The 13,135-nt window shown below is 35.9% G+C and overlaps 1 protein-coding gene across 4 annotated transcripts in view; it reads right to left on the bottom strand.

Moving 5' to 3' along the window:
- The window catches only part of STXBP5 (syntaxin binding protein 5), a 173,560-nt gene that overhangs the window by 26,624 nt on the left and 133,801 nt on the right, over positions 1 to 13,135 (bottom strand). For all 4 annotated transcript variants that reach the window (XM_043592558.1, XM_043592556.1, XM_043592557.1 and 1 more), the window contains 3 exons: positions 9,068 to 9,307; positions 7,260 to 7,629; positions 6,125 to 6,290 (listed from right to left, as the gene is read on the bottom strand). In XM_043592558.1, the coding sequence (XP_043448493.1) occupies positions 6,125 to 6,290; positions 7,260 to 7,629; positions 9,068 to 9,307 (776 nt within the window). The remainder of the gene's footprint in view (positions 1 to 6,124; positions 6,291 to 7,259; positions 7,630 to 9,067; positions 9,308 to 13,135) is intronic.

Here is a 13,135-nt window from a genome sequence, read left to right as displayed (position 1 = left end):
ACATTGATCCACTTATCTAATTTGATGTCAGTATCATGTTCTTTTTATCACCGTAGCATTATAACTCCTAAAACCAGGTGGTGTAAGTCCTTCAACTTTATTCTTTTTCAGAGTTGTTTTGCCTATTCTAGGTCCCATGAATCTCTATAGGAATTTTAGAATAAACTTATCAATTCTTATCAAAAAAATCCTACTGGTATTTTGTTTGAGATTGCCTCAATATAGATCAATTTTGGGAAAACTGGTATTTTAACAATATTGAATTTTCTGACCTATGAACAAAGTACATATTTCAATTTATTCATGTCATTAAAAATTTCTTTCAGTGTTTTGTGATCTTCAATGTACAGGTCTTTGATATTTTTTGTCAGATTTATCCCAGTGTAGTTCATATTTTTTGTTGCTATTATAGATGGTGCTTTTTAAATGTCAATTTCCCAATGCCCATTGCTAGTATAGAATTTTTTTTTTTTTTTGCATATTGATCTCATACCCTGCATCCCTGTCAAATGCACTCATTATTTCTAGTAGGCTTTTGGATAGATTTCCTAGATAGATGATCATGTCATCTATGAGTAACAGCAGGCTTACTTTTCCTTTCCAACTGAGATGCCTTTTTCTGGCCTGAATGCACTGGCTAGAACCTTAAATACAACAATGAATAGAAGTTTTGAGAGTGAGCATCCTTTTCTAGCTCCTGATTTTAAGAAAAAATAATTCAGTATCTCATCACTAAATATGTTAGCTGTAGATTTTCCCTAGATGTCCTTTAAGCTCCCTTTTATTCCTTCTTTGCTGAGGTTTTTCTTCTTTTAATTAAGACATGGATGTTGGATTTTGTCAATTGCTGCTAGCTTACTAATATGATGAAATTACACTGATTGATTTACAAATGTTAGAGACAATTTTACATTCCTGGGATAAATCCCACTTGGTCATGATGAATTATGACCAGAATTATCCTTCGAAATACTGTTGGATTCAATTTGTTAAAATTTTGTTTAGAATTTTTAAACCTGTATTTGTGAAGTATATTGGTCTATATAGAATTTTCTTGTAATGTATATCTATTTTTCATATCATGTTAATTGTAGCTTCTAGAATGAGTATGGAAGGATTTTTCCACTTTGAGTTTTGAGTTTTGTGTAGAACTGGTATTTTTTCCTCCTAAAAATGTTGACAGAAATCACTAGTGAAGCCATCTGGGCCTGCAATTTTCTTCTCAATTATTCCAATAGATATTCTTCAGGTTATCTATTTTTGTTTTTTTTTTTAGTGATCTTTGGTAATTTGTGTCTCTCCAGGAATTTGTCCGTTTCATCTAAGTTTTTGAGTTAATTGGCATAAAGTTGTTCATAATATTTATTACCCATTTTAATATTTGTAGAATATAGTAATGCCACTTCTCTCATTCTTGACACTGGTAATTTGTAACTTCTCTCTTAATAATCGACTGGCCTGAGATCAATTTTATTGATTTTAGAGATCAAGTTTTAGTTTTATTGATGTTTTTCTACTGTTTCCTTGTTTCTATTTCTGTTTACTATTTTCCACTTGGATATTTATTATTTTCTTTCTTGTGCTTACTTTGGGTTTAAGTTGCTTTTCCTTTCCAGTTTCTTATAGCGGAAACTGAGGTCACTGATTTGATGAGTTTTTTGTTGTTGTTGTTTTTTGTTTTTTAATATAAGTGGTTTAGTGCTACAAATTTGTCAAGTTTACACACTCAGTTGCTTTGGGGCACCTGGGTGGCTCAGTCGATTAAGTGTGTGACTTCGGCTCAGGTCATGATCTCATGGTTTGTGGGTTTGAGCCCAGCGTCGGGCTCTGTGCTGACCGCTTGCTCAAAGCCTGGAGGTTGCTTCAGATTCTGTGTCTCCGTCTCTCTCTTCCCCTCCCCTGCTCGCACGCTTACTCTGTCTCTCAAAAATAAATAAATGTAAAAAAAAAAAAATTAAACACTCAGTTGTTTTTTCTACTGCTATGTTTTCAAGTTACTTAATCTTTTCTTCTGCATTGTCTAACCTGTTGTTAATCCCAACCAGTATATTTTTCATCTCAAAAACTACAGTTTTCATCTCTAGAAGATTGATTTTGGTCTTCTGTACCTTCCATGTTTCCACTTAACTTTTTGAATATGTGAAATATTATAACTGGTTTGATGCCCTTCTGTACTAATTCTAATGTTTGTGTCAGTTCTGGTTTGGTTTCTTTTAAAGATCGATTCTTCTCATTATGGATATTTTCTTATTGATTTGACTGGATGCCAGACCTTTTGATTTTTATCTTGTTAAGTACTAGATATCTTTCATTTCTCTAAGTCATCTTCAGCTTCATTCTGGGATACTAGGAAACATTTCGATCCTTTTGGGTTTTCCTTTTATGATTTGTTAGGCAGGTCTCAAGCAGTGATTATTTTAAGGCTAATTATTCTTCAAATAATGAGCCTGGACTGTCCTGAGTACTCTACTTAATTGTTCACTGAAGTAGTCTGAATATAATGGCCATCTAAAATATCAGGTTCTCTTCGTTTTTCTTTATTTATTTTTGGGACAGAGAGAGACCGAGCATGAACGGGGAGGGGCAGAGAGAGAGGGAGACACAGAATCGGAAACAGGCTCCAGGCTCCGAGCCATCAGCCCAGAGCCTGACGCAGGGCTCGAACTCACGGAGCGCGAGATCGTGACCTGGCTGAAGTCGGACGCTTAACCGACTGCGCCACCCAGGCGCCCCTAAAATATCAGGTTCTAATCCTAGGGGCACTGCGGTGGCTGAGTAGGTTAAGTGTCTGACTTCGGGTCAGGTCAAGATCTCTCGGTTTGTGAGCTCAAGCCCCATGTTGGGCTCTGTCCTGACAACTCAGAACCTGGAGCCTGTTTCAAATTCTGTGTGTGTGTCTCTTTCTGCCCCTCACCTGCTAGCACGCTATGTCTCTCTCTCTCAAAAAATAAAATAAACATTAAACAAAATTAAAAAAATAAAAAAGAGTCCGACACTCAAAAGAAAAATGACCCTCTCTACACCTTGATGTTGGCTTAGTGAAAATTATTTCAGATTTCTGACTTCCCAAAGTGTGAGAGAATAAATTTATGTTGTTTTGGCCACCAAGTTTGTGGTGATTTGTTATAGCAGCTCCGGGAAACTAACACATTCATGAATTATAAACTTTTATAGCTTGGCTGTTGAGAACGGGCACTTGTTTCTGGCCCTGGGACCAGGCACAATTCCCTCTAATTCTCCCCTCCTTTCAGATGGTTCTTTCCCAGGCCGGAGAGTTTATCCACGTGCATGTGCTCGATAATACTCTACTGAGTACTCTCAGTGGACCAGGGTTCTCTCTATATACAGCTCTCTCCTCTCTGGTACTGTCTTCTAAGAACTCTTAACTTACTTGGTCTTCCCAGACTCTTGGTTCTGTCTCCTCTACATGGGAAGTTGTTCAGACTCCGCCTCAGTACCTTCCCTCTATGCCGTGTTCTGAAACCTCTATCAAGGCATTAAAGCTGGGGTACTTCTTTGTTTCTTGTTTCTCGGGGATTACTTTCCTTCACTGCTTAATACCCAGGATTGTGAAAACTGTTGTTTCGTGTTTACGTCTGCTCTTTTTGGGTGGGTTTAGGCAGGAGGGTTATTACTCTGGTTCCTATTATTCCCTGTGGGCTGGAAACTCCATTAATGTTTGTAGGCATCTTCTTTATTTTTTTGGTTAAAGCAAAATGAATGTACAATGTATTAGGGCATTCTGGAAACCAAGGATTAGTGTTTATAAAGTTCATGGTATTTAAATCAGACTTTTACCAAAGCATTATTTTTAAGCACTGAAAACACAGAAGTAAATAAAATGTCAATAATGTCCAAAGAGAACATTCTATCACAAACTGCTTAGAGTTCTTTTTTTTTTTCATTTATATCATGAAGGCAGACAGCAGATAGTTATTAAAATAAACTGAGTGTACTACTAAATGACCATTTCATTAAAAAGTAAATGGGTAAAGTTTACTGCAGCTGTTACTGATTTTTACTGAAATAAAACACTGACCAAAGAACAGATTTGATTCCCAAAAAGTGATGAAGTTTAAAATTTTGAATAGTTGAATTAAGGCCACACTTCAGATGAAAATGAATTAGGAATATATTCAATTGTCCATTGAATTAATATTGTACTTAATACTGTAACAATTTTACTAGTGAAAGAAAACTAAAGAAAAATTTTACCTTTCTCAGAAAAAGCAAAAGTTTAGTTCAGAAACCGAGGAATCTTTGTAAAAACAACTCCACCCAAATGTAAATGGAAATTTATATCTAAAATGTCATATATGTAATTCTATTTCACTCTCAAGGTTTATAATATCATTAGAAGGACATTTCCAGGACAGTCTAGCTTACTGAAAAATACTGACATCTAACAGCACCAACTCTTTATCAAGCACAATGCTAAGCCCTTTATGTGCACTGTCTTCTTTAATTCACCCCATATTCTTTGTAATCCTATTAAAAATTTTTTTGATGTTTTATTTATTTTTGAGACAGAGAGAGACAGAGCATGAGCCCCTAGGGGAGGGGCAGAGAGAGAGGGAGGCACAGAATCCGAAGCAGGCTTCAGGCTCTGAGCTGTCAGCACAGAGCCCGACATGGGGCTTGAACTCACAAACCGCGAGATCATGACCTGAGCTGAAGTCACACGCTTCACCAACTGAGCCATCCAGGCGCCCCTGTAATACTATTTTTAAAGATGATGAGGCTTAGAGGCAGTAAGTAACCTGTCCAAGGTCATATAATTGTGTAATTATTATCAAGAATGGAACTTAAATTCAGTCTTGACTCTAAAGCTCATATTCGAAAAAAGCCACAAATTTAAACTTACAAATAAATAAAACAGGGCTAATTAATTGTAAAATCTTACATTATAAAGTTCCCTTAAAAAGAAAAGTTCCCTTATATAAGGGTTTCCTCTAAATATCAAATAATATTTTAGCTCAGTATTTCAATAGCATTTTTATTCTAAAATGTGAAACTAGATGGATCATTTTTAAAAATGTTTATTTTGAGAGAGTGCACCCATGAGCGTGCACAAATAGGGGAGGGACAGACAGAGAGGGAGAGAGAGAATCCCAAAAAAGGCTCTGTGCTGTCAGTGCAGAGCCAGATGTGGGGCTCGGTCTCATGAACAACGACGTCATGACCTGAGCTGCAATCACAAGTTGGACACTTAACCATCTAAGCCCCCCAGGCGCCTCTAGACTGGTCATTTCTAATATACAGTTGACCCCTGAACAGTGTGAAGGATCAACTGCCAACTGCCACGTACAGTCAAAAATCCACGTATAACTTTTGAATCCCCCAAAACTTTGCTAATAGTGTACTGTGGACCAGAAGCTTTACTGACAACATCAACAGTGGGTTAGCACATATTTTACGTATTATATTACATACTATATCCTTAGACTGAAGTAAGCTAGAGGAAAGAAAATGTTAAAACCATGAGGCAAAGAAAATACATTTGCACTACTATACTGTATTTATAGAAAAAATCTGTGTATTTAAGTGGACCTGTGTGGTTCAAACACACCTTGTTCAAGGGTCAACTGTATATGCAAGCACATAAGGCACTTGAATATTAAAACAAGAAACCGTTTTGTATTTAAACAATGTCAGATCAACCAAAATATTCAGAGAAAAACTATAAAACCTTATTTTTTCTTTTACGTATATATATCCTCATGAATAGAGTATATAAGAAGGGATGACACGATTAGCCATAAAATAGACATAATTATTTTCACATTAACCTACTTCCTTCAAAAAGATTTTCCTGTGTGTATAATAGATATTTATTATACGTGGAGAGTGTGTATAAAATGTATATAACATTTCATATTTCTTTGCCATCACTGGAGAGAAAAAATACGGATCAATGAGAGAAGTCCCTCTTGTAACAAGAGTCTGATGAAGATGAAGATACTTTATAACAAGTCTCAAAGCATATGGTCTGAAAGTCAGGCTTTGAATTTTCCTATGCAGGTTCATTTGTATACTCCTGAGAGTGTAAGAGATGAACAAAAATAAGGGACCTTACAGAGTATTTCACCTCTGAAGAGATTATAGCAATATTTTTGTTATTTACCTGAAGATTTTCACAGGTCTCTTGACTGTAAGTCAGTCTCTGGATCTCTGTAGGTGAAACAAGATATAATGCTTGTCCATTGTTGGTGAAGCAGAATGTTCTGGCTATCCGCATGTTGGTGAGGGGCAAGTAATACACATCCAGTAGAGGTCTTAAACTAGGCAAACTTGAGAAAAATATTGAAAAGTCATTAATAAGAAACAAGGTAGGTTTTGGAAAACAGTATGGAGGGTCCTCAAAAGGTTAAACTAGAACTACCTTATGATCCAGCAACTGCACAACTGGGTATTTACCCAAAGAATAGGAGAACACCAATTCAAAGGGATACATGCACCCCTATGTTTACAGTAGCATTATTTACAGCAGCAAGATATGGAGGCGGCCCAAGTGTCTATTGACTGATGAATGGAATAAAGAAGATCCACATCTTCTTCCATATATTCTACACACACACACACACACACACACGCAAATATTATTCAGCCATAAAAAAGAATCAAGACTTGTCATTTGCAAGGACATGGACAGAACTAGAGAGTACAATGATAAGTGAAATAAGTCAGAGAAAGACAAATACCATATGATTTCACTCTCGTGTGGAATTTAAGAAACAAAACAAACAAGCAATAGGAAAAAATAAGAATGAGAGAGACCAATCAAGAAACAGACTCTTAATTACAGAGAACACACTGATGGTTACCAGATGGGAGTGGGGTCAGGGGAAGGGTGAAATAGGTGACCGTGATGAAGAAGTACACTAGTCATGAGGAATAAGTATCAGGTAACGTATGGAAGTGTTGAACTACCAGGGTGCACACCTGAAACTAACAGAACACTGTACGTTCACTAACTGGAATTCAAAAAAATAACAGACTAGGTTTTCGACTTGAACAGAGTATTATAGAAGACAAAAATGGCAGGACCCTGAAAACCTGATGATTTAGTATACTTGAGAGGGAGATAAAATTGATTTGTATTCCTCATAAAGTTGTTCACAATTAAGTGAATAACAATAAATTCTCAGTGTATAACACCGTAAACAAAAGCGTTTCATTTCAATGGAATATAACTCTGTAACGTTATGTTTTAAGGGTGTATATGCTCTATTTGTGTTTTAGGAAAATGCGTAACTCACCTAAAAGTCATAATATGTCCGTTGGCGCAGAAACAGGCAAGGCAGATACTGTTATTCAATGCTACGATGTCTCCACGAAGCACAAACGAGGTCTCTGTAATGTTTTGCTTGTAAGCGCAGTTCTGAGATGGCAGTGAGATGACTTTTGCTTGCTTTTCAGAACATATCACTGCGTACTGGTTTTCACAAATTTCCTGAGAAGAGGAGGGGGATACGGAGACAGGCCGTCGTTTCTTTGATTTCTCCTTTTCATCTTTTTCTTCAGGAACATTGTGTTCTCTCCAGGATTCATATGCAGGTGGTACTAAGCAGCCTGTGGTATCCAGGAATGCCATTCTCAGGATCGCTCCTTTCAACCTCAATATAGTACCTAAAATACGTAAGTAACAGCTACTTGAATCGCCACAGCAAAGTATTTACTCCAACTCTGACACACAGGAGACACTCAAAAACACACAGAATGGACATTAGACTGGAATTGTACACCGGCTTCCCGAAGGGATTCAATCTTCAAGCATGCAGCTGAATCTGGAAAATGATATCAGAACTACATGCCCCGAACAGACACACGGTATGTCTGGAGCTATGTCTTCTCTCCTGTCTGGCAAGTGTACTACCAACAAGTGTGAGAGCAGGTAGGTGACACCTAGAGCTGCATTACTATGGCAGACACCGTGGCTACAAAGTCCTTGAAATGCGGCCTGTCCACACGGTGGCACACTCTGAGAATCAAACACACACGTGCCGGTTCTGAAGACTTAGTACAAGAAAAGTTAAAAGTAAAATACCTTAACAACTTAAAAATACTGATTACACGTTGAAATGATAGCATTTTGGATACATTAGGCTAAATAAAGTGTTATGAAAATTAATTTCATTTTTTAAACGTTTTTAATATGACTACTAGAGTACTTAAAATTCTTTAAGTGGTTTCTCTTTCCAGGTTTTCTTCCTATACAGATATTTGTTGTTTACTAATAAGAAACAAGATTAGTAAGAAGATTATCATTACGAAACCTTTTCTAGCAGTGAAGCATATAGAATATACTCAAATATTTATTGAGTTGAATGAGTAAATCAAACTATTTCTTTGGTATTTTACAAATTATCATTAAAATCAAAATTATATTTTAAATTTCAAGTAATGTTAAAGTCCACTATATAAACAAGGGATACACTAATGAGCTCAATCTTGTTTTTTTCTATCTAAATCAGCATAAATTAGTAATAAAAACCAGGTTTCTCGGTTATTTCCAGGTCTTTCAGATTCCACATACATTTGATGAAATTCAATCTCATTTTCAACATATGAAGATCATAAATATTTTCTTCTTAAAATTTGCTATTAAGTCAGCTTTTCCTAATAGTTCAAAGGAGAAAAATAAGCTATTTTAAGAGTTCACATTTAGAGATTAAAATAGCCAACTGTATGATGTTTTAGAAAATGCTTTTTGCTTTTTCTCCTAACTACGGTACCATCCTTTTGCTTACAGAACACAGTATTTTAAGGTATCCTACAATGCATTACAAGAACAGGTTTTTTTTGTTTTGTTTTGTTTTTTCATTTTCTTACATAGTAATCATTATAGACATGATTCTAGACTTAAGGGGGAAAAAAAAAAGCAGCAAGACCAGAATGGCTGTATAAATACATGATTTTCTGGAACTTTATTCCATGTATTCTGTCGCTAAAAACACAAGACTAAATTTCTCCACTTAGAATTCTTAGATCAATCCCCAAACGAAGAACAAGGGCTTCTACTAAAAGTCCGATCTTTAACGTAAGGACAGCGTGAAAGCATACGTACCACTTGGAGACACAATGACTGGCTGAAGAAGTCTTTGCTCTCCTCCGGGTGGAAGGTTCAGTGCAATGACAAGCACTGTTCCCAGAGTAGTACCAACCCATAAACATGGGGAAGGAGATGAATCTGCCTTTCGAGTAAAAGTTTCACAGAAATGAAGAGCAGAGATGGCTTCTCGGGATTCTTTATCAATGCTGGTTACGCTAGAACTCCGTGATCGGCTGAAGGAATTATCTTTTATATCTGAAATGATTTAAAATGTTGTGAGATTGTCCAAGTTATAAAGTATCCTATTTTTTTATTTGGTATAAATTTGGCCAAAGAGTTAATCTGCAAAAAGACAAAACCTATCGCATGTTTTAATTAATTTAATTAATTATTTAATTAGTCTCTTTTAATTAAAAAGAAAAACAATTCACTTCTATGCTAATAATTATTTTCCTTTGCTGAAATATAAAATACAAACAGATAAATTCACACTTCTTAGAAGCGAGCTGGGTGCAGTCCGGTGAATTTGTGGATGTGTGATCTGTACGGGTTTTGGTGCTGTGCTTTGTTGGTATCCTGGTTGTTTTTCGAATCTTGGCCCTTACCAGCACCATCTTTTCTCTTGATGCTGTTTCTTCCTTTGGTGATACAGTGTCATGGTTTGGCACAACTAGAAAAGCATGGTTACTTTCAACTATTTATAATCGAAATTATAAATCCTGTTCCAGGGAGCAACGCTTAAGATGCGTTTCATTTTGGTTACTCCCTTTCACTTTACCTACATACGTCTGGTGGGATGCCAAGTCCTAAGTTATTTTACCCCAGTGTTGTTCCCTTCTTTCCATTACCAATCGACTTCCATCACCCTTCATTCAGGCTTTCATTACCATTCATAGACTACCGCACAATTCCCAAGTAGTCTCCCCACCCTCACTCTGTCACTGCTCTAACATAACTCAATTGAGTTTTACAAGGTACAGTCATAATTCTATCACTTCTATTTAAAAACTCTTCGGTGGCTCCTCTTTATTTGAGCATGCTTAATATTTTACTCAGGTTTTTAAGACTCTCCACAAAATATTTCCAACTCTCCTTGGTGGCCCTATCTTCCAATGCTACCCTGCTTTCAGAACCTTGAAAGAACAAAATGGGTCATTCGTTGTTCTCCAGACCTAGCGTGCACTCACCTACTTTAGACTTTTGCTTGTGATTTCTTTCTGACTGGTTCCTGTGCCTCACTCTTTTCTCTACCTATCAAGATCGTGCTTATTTGCTATCTCAGGTACTGTCATCTTCATGAAGTTTATCTTGACCCCGAAAATTGTATATGGTTTTTCTCTTTTTTGAATCTCGATAGCTTTTTCTCTCCCATGGCACTAAGAGTACATTTGTTCTGTAGTTCTTTTGGGCTTGTCTTAGGCCTCACTCTCAAGTGACTCCGAGTTTCTTGAGTACAGGTGCTGTGTCATTTTGATGCCCTGTAGGATTTAGCATAGTGTCTGGCATATACTAATATCCAACAAATACTTGCTGAAGACAGATCTGTAGGTGAAAGTATCTAAAATGGTATGTGCTGGTGCAACAACTTTGGGATATTAAAACTTCTAGTACTTTCTACTGTTCATATTTAATAAATATTTCCTCCAATCACATAGTTTCAGTGCTATCATGAAAGAAATGACTTCATATGTCATGAAAAATGAAAACACATTCAAGTCTCTTAAAATGTATTTTATTAAATAAAAAACGTATAAATGAATCCTAACTGTACCTCCTCTAAAAGCGTTTGTAATCAAATTTAGATTCATACATTGACAATATCTCCCCAAATGATAATTATATACAACAGAATTTTGATTATCACTGGCCTCTGAAAATAATAAAGCTACTAGTTATGGCAACAGGATGGGCAATCTCTAACTATAGTTCCTAAACATGTCTCTTTGACCTGTATACCCTGTTTGACACAGTAAAAAAGAACTACTTCCTGTAAATGTAACAACTTTCCATAAGCAAAAGCTCATTACTGGATGAGTGTGGTAATGCTAAATATATAAATTGATTCCAAATGTTAACTCTGAAGTTTTCAAAGTTATTTTAGTAAAATAATAGAAATTTAATTATTTTATTTAAATTTTAAGTGACTGCTACATCCAATGTGGGGCCCAGACTTGTAACTCTGAGATCAAGAGTCCCATGCTCTACCAACTGAGCCAGCCAGGTGCCCCAAATAGTAGAAAATTTAAATTTAGTAGATGGCTGATAGATATTAAAGAGGGCACTTGTGATGAGCACCGGGTGTTGAATTTAAGTGATGAATCTGAATTCTCCTGAACTCAATATTGCACTGTGTGTTAACTAAAATTTAAATAAAAATCTATCAATAAATAAAATATTTAATGAAACATACACATGCAAGGTGATTGGACATATATTTTCAGTTGTGACCTAGTGTAAAGACAGAAATCCATAAAAATTTGATAATATAAGAAAATCTAATATAAATATACATTTGATAAGAAAATTTGATAATATAAATTTCATTATAAATTAATCTGTGTAAAATTTCTTACTGTTATCCACTGTTAAAATTACAATAGGTGATTCACAACATATCTATACTTCAAATGTTAATTACAGGACAAATAAACAGTGTTTTAATTTAATGGAATAATTTAACTATATAAAATTCATAAGCTACAACTGCATTTGTATTATGACTTCTCTATAAAAATTAGATCACCAAAGAAACTCTGAAAATGAACTGAATCAGAATCAATATTTAACTTACAAAATCCTTTTTTTCAAGGTTATTTATTTTGAGAGAGAGAAGAGTGCACGGGCACAAGAAAGAGTGGGGGAGGGGCAGACAGAGGAGAGGGAGGGAGGGAGGGAGGGAGGAAGGGAGAGAGAGAGAGAGAGAGAGAGAGAGAGAGAGAGAGAGAGAGAGAATCCCAAGCAGGCCACACATGGTCAGTTCAGAGTCAATACTGGGCTCCAATTCACGAAGTGCAAGATCTTGACCTGAGCCGAAATCAAGAGTTGGATGCTTAACCTACTGAGCCCTCCAGGCATCCCTGAACTTATAAAATTCTATATGCCCAGAACTGTTTGAAAACCAGTTAGAATTTTTAGCAGTTCATGAATTATAATTTATACTATTGTTAAATCACATGTTGTCGATCTTTGTGGCTTGAATCTTAGAAATTGGGCAAGCTAAACAAACGGAATAGAAATTTTATTAAGAGCAGAAATGAAAATAGCTATCGCTAAGCAAGGCCTACCATAGGATACATACTCTCATTAACACTTTACATTTATCATTCTATTGAATCCACTTAACAACTGTGAAAAGTTTTATGACAATATAACAAATAATAAAACAGACACTTAGGTTAAATAACTTTCCCAGGATGACAAAGCTAATTAGTAGGAGTCAGGACTTGAGTCATGTCCAAGTCCAAAACTTTCTTAGGCAACTACATATAAACAAGGGATTAGTCATACCACCAATATACAAAGGGTGGGTTTGGATTATTATTGAGAATTAAAGTTCAGTCTTTAAATACAAAAAATATATTTGAACATGGGGTGTTTCTGGGAGATCTAAACTCAGATAATATTTGTCATTAATGCCATCCAACTGTAGGTGTTATAAGCATGTCACAAAATCATTGCTTTCATGTTACTCTGGATGCTTAGAACATTCTACCCATGTATATTCCCCTCTCCTTCCCACATAGAGCTTTATGTAATATTTTATTCCCTCCGTCAAAACATAATGCCAAGAGATGAGTTTGGTCAGGGTAAATTCTAGGACATAAAACTAATTCACATCAAGGTATAAAAGTCTAATTTTTTCCCCCCTCTGGTGGTTGACACTTGAAAAGTAACATCAGAGGTCTAACAATATCACCCATGGTTCCTGAGACTGGGCCATAGAACATAGGACGGTGAAGATATAGTACAAGTGCAATGTTGCACAATTTCCTTATAAGCCAAAGTGAATTCTAGTCACAGAAGGTTCCAGAGCTGCAGGAATAGTCCCAACAGCTTCAGCTGCTTTGGGAACATCTGACAGTT

The sequence above is a fragment of the Prionailurus bengalensis genome, chromosome B2 (genome assembly GCF_016509475.1).
Source record: "Prionailurus bengalensis isolate Pbe53 chromosome B2, Fcat_Pben_1.1_paternal_pri, whole genome shotgun sequence".
Taxonomy (NCBI): Eukaryota; Metazoa; Chordata; class Mammalia; order Carnivora; family Felidae; genus Prionailurus; species Prionailurus bengalensis.
This window is presented reverse-complemented; position numbering and strand designations above follow the sequence as displayed.